This window comes from Grus americana, chromosome 4 (assembly GCF_028858705.1).
Source record: "Grus americana isolate bGruAme1 chromosome 4, bGruAme1.mat, whole genome shotgun sequence".
NCBI lineage: Eukaryota > Metazoa > Chordata > Aves > Gruiformes > Gruidae > Grus > Grus americana.
In genome coordinates this window covers 82,729,141-82,747,773 of record NC_072855.1, presented here as the reverse complement: position 1 = coordinate 82,747,773, position 18,633 = coordinate 82,729,141, and the positions used below count along the sequence as shown (strand labels likewise).

Sequence of the window (18,633 nt, the reverse complement as noted above, 5' to 3'; positions counted from 1 at the left end):
GCAAGATGCCCACCCAAAGCTGGCATAGCCCCGGGGGGTTGCCAGCAAGCCCCGCCTCCCAGATTTTGACCCTGGTGTCCATCTCCATAGTTTCCGCCAGCTTTTCTGGTGCTGCCCCGGCTGCCAAGCATCCCCTGCTCACACATGCTTCGTGACCAGTTCCCTGCTCCCACCCACCCCGATGAAGAAATCCCCGAAAACCCAAATTCCCATGGGGCGAGGCCATTGGAAAGGCTACCCAAGAAGGTAACACCTATCAGGTGGATTTGCTCCAGCTGGTCCTCTAGACCTGCTGTCAGGGGCAACCCTGCTAGTCCTCTGCACCTTCAGGACCCTTTCTGGGAGGCACTGTGAGACAGCCAAGCCCTTTTGAGTCTCATCTGCTGTACTCTGTTTTCCCTGATGTGGGATAGGACATGGATACCCTGCCTGAGAGGTGGGGTGCCACCTGAGACGGGGGGGGCTCCTGCCCTTCGACTCGCCTCTGAGCACTCCTGTGCTCCCATCAAGGCCATAGCCCGGCTGGCCTTGCTGGGAGAGAAATGACTCACAGAAGATATTGTCCTTATGACGCACAGCATATTTTCATCTTCACAATGAAACCCTGACAAAGTAAACTCTCAAGTAGTCCCTTGGGCATGAACTATATTGTCTCGGGTTCTTTTCTTTTTCATCTATTCTTTAACATAACACGTTTATTTTTCAATAGTTCAAGTGCTCATGTAGAATAACTCAGGGAAGAAAAAAAAAAAAAAAGAAAAAAGGCTTAAATCTAAGTAAATATGTAGATGTAATAATCAACTTCCTGGAATAATCCAGCATCATTGCAACCCTTACGTAGACACTAGCAGCTTCCGAAGCCTAACGCTGATGTTATGTTACCTAAATTATTCACGGCTTCCTTACAGAAAAAACTTCTGGCAAATGGAGTGGATAAGTGTAAAATCTCTTGTTGGAAGAGGAGAAATGCTCTTCTGAACCTGTTCGATCTGCTGCGTAACACAGGGCCGTGCTTTGCGCCGCAGGGACGCTCACCGCTCCAAACATGAGCCAGGCGCTATTTAATTGTCCCTTAAAAATGTGCAAGGCAAAATGTGACAAGACATAAAACAAGCCAGCGAAGCTCTGTTCAGCAAGCTTGCGTGTGAAGCCGTAGCCCTGGCCGTACCCGAGCCGCTGCACGCTCTGCCAGCCCTGTGTTTATAGGAACCACCCCCGGGTCCCACAAGATGTATGAGTATGGGGATGACAGTCCCGAGCCAAGCTACGGCAGCGCCCTACCAGATGGCCTCGTGGGGAAAGCACGCTGGGCTTTCAACATCACTTGTTCTTTTCACTCACCGTAAGGTTTATTTCACACTATTAGTGGAGGAACAGCATGCTGGATTCAGCCTCTCGGGGAACTGCAGAATGACACCGTGCCCCGGCGCTCGTGCCGGCACGGGTACCCTGGGGCCAGCTGCTCCCCAGGGAAGCACAGCCCCCCGCCACTCCAGGAACCTGCAAAAAAGCCTTTCCAATAAGGTTTTGTGGCCTGAAGGAGACTCACCTGCAGCAGGACAGGGGTGGGGGGGTGGCTGCACCCCAGGTCGCTTTGCAAGGATGGGCCCCACCCACCCTCCGGGAGGTGTCCCCGCTCCTGGGAGAAGGTGCAAGCCTCGGCCACCCGAGCAGCTCTGCGCAGAGCTGGAAGCAGATTATGTTACTAGGAGTACAGGCCATAAATGAGTTTAATTTAGTTAAGATAACGCAGGTACTGTGGGGAACCCAGGTGCTGCTGGGTGACATGCACCACTTGCCATGGGCACAAAAGCCAACTCGCCAGCCTCACCACTGGAGAACACCAGCCCGGCATGCTGCTTCTCCTGAGAGGCCAGCGCTGCAGGCAGCTCTGGGAAAGGGCAAGGCTGAGCCAAGGCTGCAAGAGGTTTCATTTAAGAGAAGCCTAAGTATGGCTTCCCCTGCAGCACCCTGGCCCAGCACCATGTCCCTATGTGCAGGTCTGCCAGCCCACAGCATTTCTGCAGGCAGGGGATAGCAGCAGGCTTGCAGGATGATGACATACCATACGATGTCATGCTCAGCATATAAGGGCTGGGGGAAGAAGGGGGCGGTGGGGGCGGGGAGCGCACGTTTGGAGCAGTGGCATCTGTCTTCCCAAGTCGACAATAACACGTGATGGAGCCCTGCGTTCCTGGGGACGGCTGAACACCTCCGACTGCCGATGGCGAACAGGGAATCAATTCCTTGCCTTGCTTATGCGCATGGCTTTTGCTTTACCTATTAAACCATCTTAATCACAACCCACGAGTTTTCTTACTTTTACCCTTCCGATTCTCTCCCGCATCCCACCTTGCCAGGGGGGTGGGGGTACGTGACACGACACGATAGTGACTGAGCGGCTGTGTGGGGCTTAGTTGCCAGCTGGGGTTAAACCACAACACTGGATAGATCTTTTCCCCCTCCAAATAAGACCTTACCAGCAGGGCCCGGTTTTGGCTCCAGAGTAGAGAACAAATACCATATAGCTTGCATTATTTCAAAAACAAGTAAACTATTGCTGTCTTGTCTGAGCTATCCACAGCCAAATAAGTGATTTTTTAAGAGCTGGGTGTGACAATGAAATCTTAATAGCTACTTTTACAACTTCAACAGCTTGCTCAATTACAGGTGAGCAACACACACCTTGCATAGAGGAGCCCAGCCCACTCGGGATGCAGCGTGCAGGCACCGCACCGAGGGCTCGCCACAAGCGGGCAGAGCGCTCTGGGGGAACTGGGAGGGGGCCGACCCCTGCGAAAGCCTCACTTGGACACCTCTGTCCAGACCTAAAGAAAAGACTCTGGGCGAAAGCAGCTCTGTTCAGCCCGCGTCCATGCACCTACGGCATTCAGCTGCCTGTGTCCACCTGCACCGCTGCTAACCCACAGCTGAAGCTGCTGCTGCACGGCACCAGAGGCAAAGTTCCCACTGCCGTCGGTGGAGGTAGGATCAGGCCCCAAGGCAGGTAGCCGCTCTTTGCTTCAGCCCAGGGTTTTGCAAGCTATAAGTCTGCTGCCTGTGGCTGCCTTACTGCTGACCTGTACACACACAAAAAAAAAACCCAACCAAACAAAAAACCTCCAAGCCACAGTTTTGCCCAGGTTTATCACTAACATGTATTAGAATAAAGGTAATTCACATCTACTTCGTAATAGTAACTACCACTGGTGCAAGCCTGCCCACTGTACCCCAGTAACAGCATTAGTAACGGCATTTGTTGGATTATTTTTTTTTTTCTTTTTTTTTTGTCCTCCAGTGTGGCCTGGCCACAGACAGAGCAGCCTTACCTCGAGTGCTTCAGGGAGCAGGCAAGGGACTCCCCTGGCAGCACGGGGGCTGGGGCACGCTGAGGCCGAAGGGTACCCTTGTTCTCTCCCAAAGCGCCACGCTCCTCCGCAGGACGTCGAAGATGCCCCTCTCCTGATGGGTTTTGGAGGCAGGTGCAGCTATGCGCTCCGGCACAGGCTCGCAGGAGCACCTCTCCCCAAAAAAATGCCCAAGCCGTGCCTCGACGCTGCCTTTTCTGGGCTGTGATGCTGGGAGGACCCCGCGTGGCAGGGAAAGCTGGCCGGTCCTGCAGCCCGGACAGCCTCCGCCCTGCCACAGGCAGCAGCAGCAGCTGCTCACTCTCGCTGCCGCGCAGAGATGCCGCACGGCATGAGCCCACAGACAGGGAAAGACCTTTAAAAAAAAATAGGAGATCCCCTTCCTTCCTATTTCACATGCTGCAGGACTGTTAATTGGAAAGAGAGTGGCGTTTGGGCAATGGCACTCTGCCTCCGAGAAAAGCCAGTGCGGTTCTGGTGAGCAAAGGACCTGCTGCGGCCAAGTCCTGAGCCCCAATGGCAAGTCTCGTCACCCTTCTTCGTGTGATACACGACCGTACAGGACTAAAGTCGCTGCCTGCCCTTATTATGTGAAGTCCTGTTTGTGCAAATAGCATCAGTTAGGTTTTATTTATCCTTTCCGATGCTGAAATCGGATTTTGCCAAAATTAAGTCTAACGCCTTAGATTAGATTTCCTGCCCACAAGCCCTCTACATTTTTGGCACTCATGGAGAGGAACAGAGTGAGCTGCGTATACCAGTAATGGCGCAGGGTCACTGCTGTGCCATATGTGCATTGCATGACAATATTTTTAAGGGGCTGACTGTGCAGGCAGGCCCCCCTTAGCCCAGACAGACCTGTCAGGCAAGGCTCAGGGGCTTAGCACTGGGACTGCAGGCAGGGTCAAAATGAAAGGGTGGAAGAGCAGGGTGCTGCGGGATGCTGCCAGGGCAGACAAGGATCCCAGCCCACTGCAGAACCACACGCAGCTGTTTGGCTATGAGAGGTCATAAAGTAGTTGGACTTAATTTGAGAGATGCTGTATGTGCCGAGATGCCTGAGACCCTGCCGCTGCGAGCTAGTTCCCGCAATGCTCGCCTATTGGCAAAACCAAGGGGCCAAAGGAGGTGAAGCAGCAGCTCTCCAGCAGCGCTAAGACTCAAAGAGCGAGTACACGAAGCCGGGGACAGCATCATTTGTTCCTCCTTTATAAGCCTCCCCGGGCGCTAGGGAGGCGCTGAGCCCCGAAAGCAGTCCCAGGGCTGCTAGGGAAACGGAGCTGCCCCGAGAAAGGAGCCCGGAGCACCGCGCACCCCCGAGGACAAGCCCAGGGAGGCAGCCGAGCATGCCCCGCTCTCCCCGCCGAGCTCGGCCCGGCGGCGGCCCCGCTAGATGGCGGTGCCCGCCCGCCTGCGCCGCCCACGGCATCTCCGCAGCCCGCGGGGGCCGCCCGCCCCGCGTCCCCCTACCGGACCACGGCCAAAGTACCTGGTGCGCCAGCGCGGCAAGGCGGAGAAACCCAGACACCCTCCGTAAAGCGGGAAACCTCAGCGATGTTACTGCCTTTAAGGAAAAAATCCGGGGGGCAATCAGGGTCTCGCCCCCGCAATTAATTGCCTACAGGTGGAGCCACGCATGGTCGTGACTGCAATGAATGGAAGTCTGAGGGTGCCGTTTTAGGACCTTGCGTGGCTGGCGGGGTTATTCCTACAGTTCCAGTGTCCGGGCAAGTTTTGGCTCTCGAAGGCAAGCGTGCTGATGGAGCGAACAGCATCAGAGCTGAGGGGAAGTGATTCCAGCACAACCTATGAGTAGCCGGGGAGAGTAATCAGAACAGAAAATGTACTGTATGGGGGGAAAAACCTCCAGACTCCGATGCCACCTTCATACTAGGGACTCACCGGTGGTCTTCTGAGGTGCGGGTGGGCCATTCCGGTTATTCGCCTCAGCTCTTCTCAGGAAGAGACGAGGCGGCTCACGGCAGGCAGAGTTTTTAAACATGTCCTATCTGAAGCTCCAGCCAACTTTCCCTGAAGCTGTAAAAGCCTTGCAGCAGGTCCCAGTACTTCATGGAAAACTCCAAAACACACCGGAGCAGATGCTCGTGGTACCCTGAGCCCCATTTGCACAAAGCGGCGGGACTTCCAAGGTCTGACTTGGGCTCCCGCGTCACATACCTCCCGCTTTGGGACATTTTCCAAGGCAGCAACCCGCCGAGCCACACGCAACCTCGTCCGTGCGACACCTGCCGCTTGCCAGAGTTACACCAGCCTGCGTGTGGAAATTGGTTTTCAACACATCACCAAGCTGCCGTGTCAGCTAGTGCTCTCCCTTGCACCCAAAAATACGTGGGTCTGACACAAAATGCACCCACTGCAGGCGGTGCCCATAGGACCGGGCTGCCCCCCCGTGCCCAGGGAGGATTCCCCCTTTCCTAATCCCTCCTGTGTGTCCCTGCCTGTGGTCCCATCACCTCAATAACACGTTCAGGCAGATGTGACCCAAGCACGCCGTGCCCCAGGACACCCCGGGCTGGGGGCTCCACTGGGCCCTGTCACCCCAGGCCTTGTGCAACCCCTGGGGGCTCTGCCCACAGTCAGGGCCCGGGCTCCCCGCTCCCTGTAAGCTGGGGACCATGCACAGCTCCGGTAAAGGTGGGGGGCCATAAAGGTTCCTTACAGGGGTAGGGTGGGTGTGTGGCACGGAGCAAATGGGAGGCCTGAGAGGAGCTACAAAGGAAAAGGAAAAGGAAAAGAAAGAAAAAAAAAAAGAGGAAGACACAGAAAGAGAAAAAAACCCCAGAAACACAGAAGGGCAAAAAAAAAAAGAAACAAAAACGAGAGAGGAAGACGAAAGAAAGAGAAAGAAACACAGAAAGACAGAAAAAAAGAGAAATAAAGGGTCAATAAAATGCGGGTGAAACCAACGATGAACAGATACAGACAGAAGGATGGACGGATGTAAGAAAGGCGGAAGGAAGGAAGGAAGGAAGGAAGGAAGGAAGGAAGGAAGGAAGGAAGGAAGGAAGGAAGGAAGGGCAGAGAGGAAATGCGGCAGGGTCTCCCCTTCTCCGCCCCGGCACGGCAGCGCCGGACTGCGCAGCCCGGCCCGGCCGGGGGGCACCGCTCCCGCCCCGCAGCCGTGGGGCTGCCCTGCTCCCCACCGCCCACCCCCTCGGCATCGATTAACGTCCAGGTGCTTTGAAGAAAATAAAGTCATTTATTGTCAAAGCATCCAACATACCCAGATAAACTATAAAGTTTAATAAATCTTTTCGAGAGGGGGGAGGGAAGAAAAACAAACAAACAAACAAAACCCAAACCAAACCAACCAACCAAAAAAAAAAAAAAAAAAAAAACAAAAGGAAAGGTAACACGGAACTATCGAGACTCCATTTCACGGGCACCAAGCGACACTCTGTAGTAAAAGGGACGCGGGCGGCGGGGGCCGGGCGGGCGGGAGGCGCTCGGTGCATGCAGGACTCCGGCCCGCCGCCCCCGCCCCCCCCCCGCCGCGCTCCTCCCCGCCTTTAGCTTTATATCTAAAATAAAAATTTACCCTGACATATAATTATTATTACATCTAAACCATAAGTGCTTAATAATTTAAGTAGAAACGTATGACAAATGCATCAATATGTTGCAATATATGACATTTTAAAAAATGTATTTTTTAAAGTAATTTGCTTTTTTTTTCTTTTTTTTTCCCTCGGTGCTTTTATTCTTTCTCTTTTCTCCTCTCTCTTTTCTTTTCTCCTTTTCTCTCCTTTTCTTTTTTCTTTTTCTTTTCTTTCTCTTTTCTCTTCTTTTCTTTTTCTTTTCTTTTTATTTTCTTTTTTTTTTTCTTTCTTCCCCCCCCCCCCCCCGCTTTTTCTTCTCTTCTCCCCTGCTGCCCTCCCCGCCCATCCCCGGAAAGTGAAAATGCGTGCATCGAAAGGAAAGGAAAGAAAGCGGCGGGCGGCCGCTGCCCTCCGCGGGTGGCCGGGCGGGGGGGGGGGGGGGGTCCCGGGGTGTGAGGGGTCCCCGCTAGTTGTGCGAGGTCATGTGGCGAGAGAGGTGGTGGCGCTCGCGGAAGGACTCGTTGCAGATGGGGCACTTGAGCTTCTCCTCGCGGCGCCGCTTGACGAGGGGCTCCAGCGCGTACTCCTTCTTATGGTGGGAGCGCATGTGGTAGACCAGGTCCGAGGTCATGCGGAAGGAGGCGTTGCACTTGGCGCACCAGTTCTGGGCCGGCAGGCACAGCGAGGTGAACGACGGCGGCAGCAGCGTCAGCGCCGACGGCAGCTGCAGCTGCAGCGGCCCCGCCGCCGCCGCCGCCACCGCCGCCGCCGCCGAGCTCTTGGGCCAGAAGGCGGTGGCGTAAAGGAAGGGGCTCTGCTTGGGCAGTCCCCCGCCGCCGCCCCCCCCTCCGCCACCGCCGCCCGCCGCCTCCCCGCCGCCCGGCAGCTTGACGGCCAGCGCCTCAGCGGAGTAGAGGCGGGCGGGGGCGGCGGCGCCGTCGGGGCAGGGCTCGCCCAGCCCTCCCAGCTTCTGGCCCAGCACGAGCGGCGGGACGTGGGGGAAGGAGCGGGCGGGCTGGGAGAAGGCGCTCTTCCGCTCCTCCGCCCCGCCGCCGGGGCCGCCGCCGGCCCCCAGCTGCGGCACGGTAGTGAAGGCGCTGCCCCGCGCCGGGCTGCCCCCCTCCAGGCGGGCGGCCAACGGTCCCCCGGGGCCGCCGCGAGGGCACAGCCCCGGCTCCCCGCCGCCCGCCCCCGAGGCGGCGGGGGAGGCGCGCTCCTGGCCCTCCTCGGGGCCGCCGCCGTCGGGCTCGGGGCCGCGGGCCGCTTTCTTCACCTCCACGAAGGCGCTGCGCTTGGCCTCCCCCGTCTCCGGGCTGGGCGGCGCGAAGAGGCGGCCACCCTCCTCCAAGCCGCAGTAGGAGCCGGCCGCCCGGTACTGCTGCTGCGGGGCGCACACCGGCTCCTCCTTGGGTGCCGAGGGCAGCCCCGGCCGCTCCGCCGGGAAGCGGCCCCGCGCCGCAGCCCCGGGGCCCCGCTCCTCCTCCTCGGGGTACCGCCGCTTGGATTTCCCGGCCGACGCCTCCGGGCCGCCCTCGGGGAGCGCCGGCCGCCCCGGGGACCCGCCGTGCCCGCCGCGGGAGTTTTCCAGCTCCCGCGCCAGGTTGTGGAAGTCCGTGGAGGGCTTGGTGCTGGCGGCGGCGCTGCCGCCGTCGGCTCCGGGGAAAGGGTGGTGGAGCGGGCCGCCGGGCTTGCAGTACTTGCCAGCCTCCTGCTCCTTGCCGGTGCCGTCTTTGCCGCAGGGAGCCTCGGCGGCGGGGCCGGTGTCGGGGCCGTGCAGCCTCTTGGGGCAGCGGAACCGGAGATGGGCGGCGAAGGGCAGCTCGAACTGGAAGCGCTGGCTGCACTCGGGGCAGGCGAAGGGCGGCGAGCCTGCGGCCAGGCACACGCGGGACGGGACACACAGAGACGGGGGCACCGTCAGCCGGGGCCGGCGACGGCGCTTGCATAGGGGATTAAGGGAAAGGGGGGGGGGGGGGAACCGCCTCCCCCCCGTCAGCCCCGGCGGGGATCCCCGCCCAGCCTCCCCCCCTCCACCCCGCCACGGCGGCCCCTAGTCACCCAAGGGCGTGGGAAGGGGGCGCGGGGCGGCCGCGCGGGGCACCCACCGTTGCTGCGGGCGGGGGCCCGGGCGGGGCTGAGCAGCAGCAGCTCCGTGAGCTCCTTGCCGTACCACACCAGCAGCTCCTCGTCCTTGGCGATGCGGCGCAGGGACCGGTAGAAGAGCTGCCCGCTCTTGATGTAGGCCTCCAGGTTCTGTTCCTCCCGCTCCCGCGCCGACTGCACCAGCCGCAGCCACATCAGCCCCTCGGATGAGCCGTTGGCCGCCGACGTATCCACCTGCAAAGCCCGTTTTAATAAACGCACACGGACCGACGGGATGGGGCCGATCAGCCGGCAGGAGCGGCGGGGGAGCGGCTCTGCCCTCGCCGGCGGCGGGGGAAAGCATCCCGGCGTCGGACGGTCCCGCCCGGCTCGGCGGGGCCGTGGCAAGCACCGGGCGGCCCGACGAGGCTGCGCTCCGCGGCGGGGATGCGCGCGGACACCGGCCGGCGGGGCGAGCGGCGGCGGCGGGCCGGCTCCCCGGCTGCGGGGCGAGCGGCTTTGCGCCCGCAGATGAGCGGCTCTTACCCGGAATATGTAGGGGACGGTGCGCTTGTCGGTGGACTTGAGGGCGATGAAGGCAATGCTGTCGTACAGAGACGTGTGGCTCAGAACGCAGGGTCCGAAAATGGCATTTTCCGGAATGTCGCAGGTGGTGTAAACGCTGGTGAAAATGTCAGTCAAGCACTGCTGAACCGTCTTGGCGTCCCCGTCCCATATTCCCCTCTGGACGCCGGCGTCCTCCATGCCTGCGGCGGAGAGAGGGGCAAAGCGGAGACGTTACAGCGCGGCGGGGCCCCGCCGCAGCGCTGCGCGGAGATGCGGCCGCGACCCGCCGGGGAAAAGCAAAATAAAATAGGAAAATACAATTAACCAAAAAAAAAAAAAAAAGAGGCAGGTGAGCACTTTCGTTGGTCTGGAATAAAAATAAAGAAGGCGAGGAGCTCCGCGAGCGGGAGGCGAGGTGCGGAGAAGCTGTCGCGATGATTTATTTATCAGCGAGCCCGGCTGCGAGCGCGACGGGAGCCGGCTACGGGCAGCAACCGGGCAGGCGCGGGGGGGAAACCCAGCGGCCGGATCCGGTCACGGGCAGGAGCCGGACAAAAACGGGGCGGCCGTGTGCGGGCCTCTGCCCGAGGCGGGGAGCCGGGCTCTCTGTCCCTCCGCGCCGTGGCCCCTGCAAGAGAGAAGCCCGGCCCGTCTCCGGGCTGTGACAAGAGGAGCAGAGCGAATGGGTTTCAAGTGGCTTGTCATTGTCGCCGATTGCATGTCAGCTCACCTCTCGCTCGGCTCGACAAGAGGGAACGTATGTCTGCTCATTACCATAATCCAGCACTTTCCCTCCGAGACTTTAATTAAAAGCAGCAAGCAGAGGTAATTATTTTTACCTCGACACGCTTATTTATAGAGGAGGGTGAGCTCTGGCTCCCGTGTTGTGCGAGAGGACGGATGCAGGCGGAGGCGAGGCGGGCAGGGTGCGGGCAGCGGGCAGCGGGACGGCGGCCGCCGGTCTACCCGCGCCTCCCGCCGCGGTCCGCGATGCCGCGGCCCGGGAAGGAGCTGCGCGCAGGGCTGCGGGTGCCTTTGCCCTTTCTGACCCGATTAGTGTAAGGCTGCTTTCCCCCCACCCCATCTGGCATCGAAAGCATTCATTTTGGGTTCGCTCGGGAATAAATCTTTCTTTCGGTGCGCCTATTTACACCCGAGGCCGCTCGCACCGGGCACGGCCCCGCCGAGCCACCTTCCCCCCCCCCCCCCGATTTCGGGAGACAACCGGGGCCCCGGCGCCCCCTGAAACGTCAAACCCCCCCCCCGCCCCGAACCGGCGGCGTGGGCGGCAGGGGGTCCCGGCCCCCCCCCCCCCCCCCGGGAAAGAGGGCCGCGGGGAGGGCGCTTTCGCTGCCTCCCCGCCGCCCTCCTCGTTACGGTGCTGCCCGGCTCATCCCTTCCCCGAAGGGATTATTTCGCCAAACGAAACAAACGGCAGCGAGCGGCCCCCGCCAAACTTTCCACCCGCCCTCGCCGAGCCACGCACGGCTCCCTACGGCCGCGCATCTCCCCGTCTCCCCGGGTTCCTCCCGGCCCCGCGGCGCTGTCTCCCCCTGGCCGCCTTTTGTCCGGGCCGGGCGGCGCCGGGGCCGCTCCCGAGCCGCCGGGCACCGCATCCCGGGCAGGGCCGCCGCGCCCCGGTCCCCGGCACGGCCATCTCCCGGCATTGTTCCTTCCTCCGGGGCTACCCCGCCGGCGAGGCGGAGCGCAGCTCCTCCCGGCCGGGCGCTGGGCCCGGCGGCGGACGCGATGGGGGATGGCGGGGCCCCTCCGCGGGTACTCACCAGGGAGAGTGGGAATATAATCCTCGCCCCGACGAGTGGCACAAAGACGGACTCCTGCCTTCGCTGCCCCCGGCGCTATTGTATCAGTGCCGCTCCATGGCCGGGGAGGCGGCGGGCCGGGGGCCGGGGCGCGGGCGGCGGCAGGGAGCGGGCGGGCGAAGCGGGGAGGCGGCCAGGGAGGCGAGCGGTGCAGATGGACCCGATGCAGTGAGTGACTGGCACACAGACACACACTTTTTGTTTGCTGCACATAATCTGCCCAATGACGCGTGACAGCCCACGTCCCCTCCCTTTAACCCCTTCGGGGTCCGACCGCTCGCTGCCTGCCCGCCCGCCCCTCACCTGGCCCCGCCGCCACCGAGCACCTGCGGGGAAGGGGGGAAGGCTGGGGCGGGACGGGGCGCATCCCACCCCGACGCTTTCCCGTGGCAGCGTACGCGTTTGGGGCCGCCGCTCCGACCCGGCCTGGCAGGGGGCGCGGGGCGGGAAGCCGGGGGGGCCCGACGGCCGCTCCGCCCGGCACCGGGATCCCGGCCGCCGCCTTCCCGCTCTGCCCTCTCACCTGCCGAGCGGGGGGGGGGGGGCCCTCAGACACACGAACGAAATCCCTCCTCGCCGGGATAAAGGCTGGCAGGGATGCTCGTGCAGAGGAGGATTAAGCGTCCGCCTTGCTCCGCACGCTCGGCCCTTCTAGGCTGTTGGGGGCCGAGGCGAGGAAGGCGCCCGGCGGACGGCGGGGGCGGACAGCTCAGGGGCTCCGCTCCGGAGCCTTCCTCGAGTCGGTGTCCGTGCGCGGTCCGGAACGGAGGGCGCCGCCGGCGGGGCGGCCCCGGCCGGGCTGCCCCCGCGCGCCGCAGACCTCGCTTTTCCCGGGGCGCGGGGGCAGCGCACGGGCTCGCACCCCCCGCACACGCGGAGCTCGTGTATTTACGGACACGCACGCAGATTTAATAAGCAAAAGCATCCGAAGATGGTCTATGCCAAAATAAGGTTTTTACCGCACGGAAAAGTGTTCCTCCCTTATCGCTGTCATTTCAGATACAAAACAGATTAAAAAAGAAAGAAAGAAAGAAAGAAATTTTAAGCCCCTAAACTAAACAAAAGAAGAGACAAAGCGTTTTCCAGAGGCGAACGGAGCGTTGTTTGCAATCAAAGAGCGGGCCGATGTTTGGCTTTCAAATTCACTTATCCTCTGCACAATTACGATTTTCCTTGCATTAGGATTAAAGGCTGCATATAATATGCTTTCAACATTTATCTTATTAATTCGACAAAACACAGCGTCTCCTAAAACGGAGATTGTGATAACATTAAAAATATGGGAGTCCGTAAAAATTTGGATCTGCATTCCTGCTTCAAAGGGTTGTGGGTTTTTTTTTCCCTTTTTCCTGCTTTGGGTTTTTTTTTTCTTTCTCTCTCTTTTTTTTTTTTTTTAAAATGCTGCAGCTCTCTCCGTATGATATAAATTGTCCGAATTACTATCATTAGTAGGGGGGGAAAGAAAAGCTACCCGTTATTTTTATTCGCGAGAATTTTAAGGGACACCACGGTACGTGAACTATCTCGAAATCGCTTCGACATTATCCTAGCTACCGAAATTCCCCGATACTAAAAAGGACCGTAGCGGCATTTATGAGCATTTTGCAGCCTCGGATGCTACCGTAAAAGTGAATCCCAGGCAACAGCGTCGCCTCGGCCCCGCAGAACAACACTTTTATGTACGCGGACTCTTTCCTTTTAAGTTTATGCTTCCAAGTGCCACGACCGGGGAGCGCTCACAGCAAACCCCAACAGACCCCGGCTCCCGGCAAGAGCCCGGTGCCGGGGTCTGCGGCGCTGGGAAGCCCGCCGTGCAAAGCGGGAGGCATCGAAGTCCGCGGATTTGGAAGGCAGCTGCTCCCCACGGGCTCAGCGAAAAGCCGCACCGGGATTTTTCCGGCGGGGACGGGGGACGAGACAACGGGGACGGTGCGCCCGGGCCCGATCCGGCTCCAGCCCCGCTGCGGGTCGGGGTGCCAGGCGGGGCGGGGTGCCAGGCGGGGCGAAGCGGGCCCCGCTCGGCTCTGCCCGGCCCTAACCGGGGAGAGAGCGGCTCCCCGGCCGCCAGCCCCAACCGCAGCCCGGCGAGGCCTCCGGGCGCCCCGCAGGCGCGCTGCCTGCCCTGCAGGGCCCTGCGAACGCTGCCTGCCGCCTCCTGTAAACCATATACAAAATACCTCATTCTATGTAGGCGTGTTATGTATGTTTATTCTTCCAGAAAACCTCCTGTGGAGAGCCAAGGGCAACCTGGGCTGAGGAGCTCCGTCCGCCTTCCCACAGAGCGTCCAAGCAGCCAGCCGCCTAACGCCACCTCCCCGCTGCTTCCAGCTCCCCAAAAGCGCAGCCCTGGCCCCACAGCACCCCGTCCCTCCGACACCCGTTCCGGGTACCGGCCTGGTACAAAGGTGCCCACCGACAAACGGCTCCCGGGGAAGGGGAGTCCCTGGGACTAGGTCATGAAGCGGGGAGGCTGGACAGGCCAGCCGGAGTCCAACGGACACATGGGGACCCGCAGCTGTCCAGGCCCCATCGCGCAGCCCGGGCTCTGCTGCTCCCCGGCCGGGACCCTGCTGGGACGATAGAGCGGCTGTGGGGGTCAAGGGGCCGGCGGGGTGACGATGCTTGGCCACTCATATCCTTCTTGGAGGGAAGTGCCAGTTTTCTGCCCGTGATGAGTTACCGTGGGGATGGCTGCAAAGGACAGAGGATCTGTCTCTCTGAGGATGTCAGGGCACCCTCCCGGCTGCGCTGCGGGAACCGTCTCTTTCCTCTTCGGATTTCACCCAGGAAGGCGAGAGGGAAAGGGACGAGGTGAGGCTGCGCAACCTGTGCTCAGAAACACTCCTGCACCCCTTGGGAAATGCTGCCTCTAAGTTGTGACACACACCAGGCCTACGGATGTACGGTTACTCCTCTGAGGAGACACACACAGCGCCAAGATTCTGCTCACAGGTAACTCTACTATAAAGTCGCCCGTCAAATAAAACAGCTAAGAAAATACACAAGGCCTCAGAAGCACACAAGCCCAGTCAGGATCATTCAGGCGGTGCGGAGGACCGCTGGGAGGAGGGACGAAGGGACGCCCAAACCTGCCTCGCGCCCGTCTCTGCCCGCTGCTGTCAGACGTGAGGCTGCCCTGCAGTCCTCGGGGAGGAGCACACGAGGTGGAACAGAAAAAGCGACTCGAAACGTGGAGCCACAAGTTTTCCTGGTGCCTGAAGAAACACTAGCAGAACAGTTCCCTTGCCCCAAGACAAACACGGAAGCTAGGCCTCCATAGTGGAAATAAATGGGGCCTCCGCTGAACGACAAATCATCCTTTTTGCATTTAACTGTTACCAGGCTTTTGGACGGTGCCTTTCCTCAGGAGGTCCTGTACCGGGGCGTCAGCAGCATCGCTGCCACGCTGCAGGCGAGCAAACGGCAGCATGGAAAAACGGTATTTCTCCCACCGTTACTCCTTGCAAGCAGGCACAGGGATCCTTCTGGAAGTCCTCAGCCCCACAACCAGCCGGACATTTCGCCACCACCGGGCCCCCGCCAGGGCCGAGGCGCTCCGGCAACGCGTGTCCTATTTCGTTTCCAGCTCAGCTTCCAAGCAAGCCCACGGTCGCCGTCCCTTCCTATTTCCGTCGACCCCTCAGTCACACCTCACCGATGCTTGCAGCGGCACCTGGGACTCCCAGGTCAAGTCACCGCCATGCTACAAAACTGTAAAGCGCTTTTTGCCAGATGCCAGCTTTGGCTGTGGTTCACTCCAAAAAGGAGCAAACACTCCTGCTCCCCCAGGAGCCTCAGGCAGCCACAGTGAGACTCGGTGTCCCTTCCCTACCCATTTTCTCACGATTCGGAGATGCCATAAGCACCTCAGCTATTTCTTCAGCCCCTGATGGTGCTTGAACTTCCCCTGTACTTCTTTCTGAGCAAACGCAGAACCTAGTTAGAAATATCAATTCGTATATTCACCAAAGGGTCACAGATTTTTTTTTTTTTTTTTTTTTAACAACTGACCAGAAAACAGACCACTGTGATATAGAGGCCGATATATAGCCCCAAATCACTTCTGACTTTCTATCTCAAAATTATTTTTCCTCAACCACAGCTTTCTGTTTCTCCTCCTTACTTGACCTGGTACTAGCACTAAGGTTTAAAACCCGGAAAGCTTTCACCTAGCTTTAGCATCCTTAAAACGTTTAACGGGCTGATAGAGGCTATATGGGACAGGAAAAGGAGAGAAATGGAAGCGGGGGAACCCCCCGTAGGAGTGAAATCCACTTCTGCCTCCTGTACGCCCTCGGGCCTTTCCATTCCTGCGTGCCACCACCAGCATCCCACTCTAGGGCCGGAGCCCACCCCGTGGCACGGCCCTCGGTCATCCTCCACCTTCGGTGTGAGACCGTGCAGAAACCAAGTCGATAGCTGACGCGTTGCGGCTGGCGGCGAGGGCCAAGCCTCCGCCGGCACGACCCGGGGACGGTGCGGAGAGCCGCTCCCCAGAGAGGTCCAGTCCCACAGCCCCTGGCTCAGGGGCTGCCCAGCGTGGGGTGCGGGGGAGTTGGGCAATGCCGGGCTCCCTCTCCTTTGGGAGATCCAGGCTCTGCGGCGAGCAGCCCGACCCGGGCATATCTCTGGTGGCCGTGCAGCCTCAGCGTAGTCGGGTTTGTGAGGATGTCACTCAAAACTCCCCACCGGGACCCGGGGTGGCTGCTTTCCCTGTTACACGTGGACAAGCCTTGGCAGGAGCTGACTGCCCAGTGTATTCCCGTGAGGCGGATGATCTGCATCTGGGGACCACCTTATCCTTCCCCGCCGCAGCCTGCGGGGCTGCGAAGGCCTCCGCCGCTCCAGTGAGTGACAGACCCCAAAGTTTGCAGAGGTTTGCTAAACCCGGGCGGAGAGGGGGTGGGGAGAGCAGTGAAAGGACAGACAGACAGAGGGGGAGGGAGGGAAGAAAAAAAGAAAAAATGCAGAGGATTTCAGCTCCAGCACTGCTACAGTGACTTGACGTGGGGTGTGTTAAGGAGCCTGAACCTTAAAAAGATTTATTTTCTCTAGTCATAAATCTCATCCCGTTGTTCCTCTGACCAACCAAGCATGATAAAGTCCTTTTCCATAAAGTATTCAGTATTAAAGCCACAAAGCTCACCCAATCAGTAGCCATCTGCTTCTCCCATAACTGCTGCTCCAGAAGCAGGGAAAAGCGGCCAGAAGAGAAAGGGCACCACTGTTACGGCTCCAGGACAAATGAGGAGGCACTGAATAGCAGTCGAAACCTTTAGTTTGCCTTGTATATCTGTATCTATAGAGACAGAGAAAGAAAGGAAGCATTATATTGATACAACAATTGTAAAACAAAAAAAGGAAGAGGCATCTAAGGGGCAATACAGCAGGCATCAGAGGGCCCCATGTAAAAGGGATGCTAACAGATTTATAGAAACCTTTAATTGGTTTTCAATTGAAAGATAAAGAGACCGAGGAAAAAAAAGGGAAGAGCAGCAAAATGATCTGCGTTACACTCGCGCATCGCTGCCTGATCTCATGCCACCAGAACATTTCTTATTTTGATACGATATACCCAGCACCGACGCCACCCCCCCCCCCCCACACACACACCTCCCCCCGACCCTCCCTGAAAGCATCCCAAGCAGCTCGACTCCGCACGCTGCGCTGAACTTGACTTTCACCCGGCTAGGGGGGAACAACAACCCCCGCCCTCCCTCGCTGCTAGACGTATCTGAACGACAAATCTCTAAAGGCACCCGGTGCAGGCGGCAGCCCCGGGACACCGGGTCCAGCCGGCGGCAAGCACCCAGCAAGGGTGGAAGGGGAAGGGCTGACACCGAAGGGCGTTTTGGGGATACCTCTCCTCCGGGGCGGGAAACTCACCGCTCCCCCCATCCGCGCTTTACCCTTGGCTACAGCAATAAAAAGCAACGGTGCAGGTTATAGTTACGAGGCGATGAAAGACGGTCCCGAACGAAGCCGCAAAAGCGGAGAGGGGGCGACAGACGGGCAGGTAACTCGACCGGGGCGGGGGAGTGCATAAACCGCGGCCGGGACAGCATCCTCCGGCCCGGGTGAAGCATGCCCCCCGCCCCTTTCTACGCCCCTCTCCCGCCTCCTCCCCCGCACGCACCATCGGATAATTAGCGGGGTAATGACCGAGTTATCCGATGCCGCAAGAGCAAAGTGTTTGGCCGAAAAAACCCCACCGCATCACGCCCATGGCCTCGTCCCCCGCCTTGCGCAGAGACATCTCCCCTGAGACCGAGAAGAGCCGCACCGGCACAGGGACACACGCACACCCGATGCGGCGGTGGGTTGGGATTAGCAGCCGCCGCTATAATACCGCTGGTCGGGATTACTCCCGGGATTAGGAGGCAGATGTGGCGCTGGGAGGCGGTCCCGTCCCCTGCCCGCTTCGATGACCGCTCCCCCGGCTGGCACCGAGCGCTGGGGCTCTGGCCGGGGGAAAGGGGAAAGGCCCGAGGAGACTGGGGGAGCCCGCTGCCTGCCTGCCTGCCCGCCCCGCCCCCCCAGTTTTCTCCCACAAGGGTAGCTGCTCCGCAGGGTGAATGCTACCTTCCCTCCGATGGAGGGCAGGAGAGGAAAGAATAAGCCGAATATGTGGCCGGCCGCGAGATACCCGTCCCATGCACCTTCCCTGCAGCAGACCCAGCTCCCGGGGATGTGTGCGGGAGGAACTACACCTCCCCACTCGTCGTTCCCCCCCGACCATCGCCGCCAACAGCCCTGCCCGGTGCAGACCCCCACACGGGGAGGGCGAGGCGCAGCCCCCGAAGAGGCTGGAGGGACCAGCTGGAGCCTGCGCTGAAAGAATAAGAAAAAAGGGTGTTGACGGGTTTTTTGGTTTTTTTCCTTTTTTTTTTTAAGGTCCCCTCACACGTGAGGGAAACCAGCACAAATATCATTTTTGTACTGATTAAAAACACAGGCGAGGAGCACAAGAGACCAATCCATCACCCTCCCTCATGCAGGTTTTGTTTCTCTCCTGCGAAACTGTGAGCAAAAATTGAATGCTATGTTGAAGGTGCAAGTTACACCCCGTAGGTTTTCCCAAGCACTGTCATGTCCAGCAGCACTGTATTATGTCAAAAATCTGGCACAGGAGCCAGTGGCACATCTGCTAGGTGTGGATGACATTCATTAGCCAAGGTTCTCTGCTAAACGGCCTGCCAGAGTTTCAGCAGTAATGCCCAATGCCAATCACTC

The 18,633-nt window shown here is 59.5% G+C and overlaps 1 protein-coding gene across 3 annotated transcripts; it reads right to left on the bottom strand.

Moving 5' to 3' along the window:
* Positions 1-7,255: 7,255 nt before the first annotated feature.
* Positions 7,256-17,707, bottom strand: PRDM8 (PR/SET domain 8). 3 transcript variants are annotated; one of them, XM_054824382.1, is made up of 5 exons: positions 17,684-17,707; positions 16,547-16,699; positions 9,557-9,777; positions 9,034-9,265; positions 7,256-8,797 (listed from the first exon to the last, which is right to left on the bottom strand). In XM_054824382.1, exons 3-5 carry the CDS (start codon positions 9,773-9,775, stop codon positions 7,395-7,397), a joined length of 1,854 nt encoding a protein of 617 aa, XP_054680357.1. In that variant the 5' UTR covers positions 9,776-9,777; positions 16,547-16,699; positions 17,684-17,707; the 3' UTR covers positions 7,256-7,394. The 3 variants fall into 3 exon arrangements, with proteins under 3 accessions (XP_054680357.1, XP_054680356.1, XP_054680355.1); XM_054824381.1 differs by lacking the exon at positions 17,684-17,707 and adding an exon at positions 17,287-17,360; XM_054824380.1 differs by lacking the exons at positions 16,547-16,699; positions 17,684-17,707 and adding an exon at positions 11,362-11,578.
* Positions 17,708-18,633: the final 926 nt, after the last annotated feature.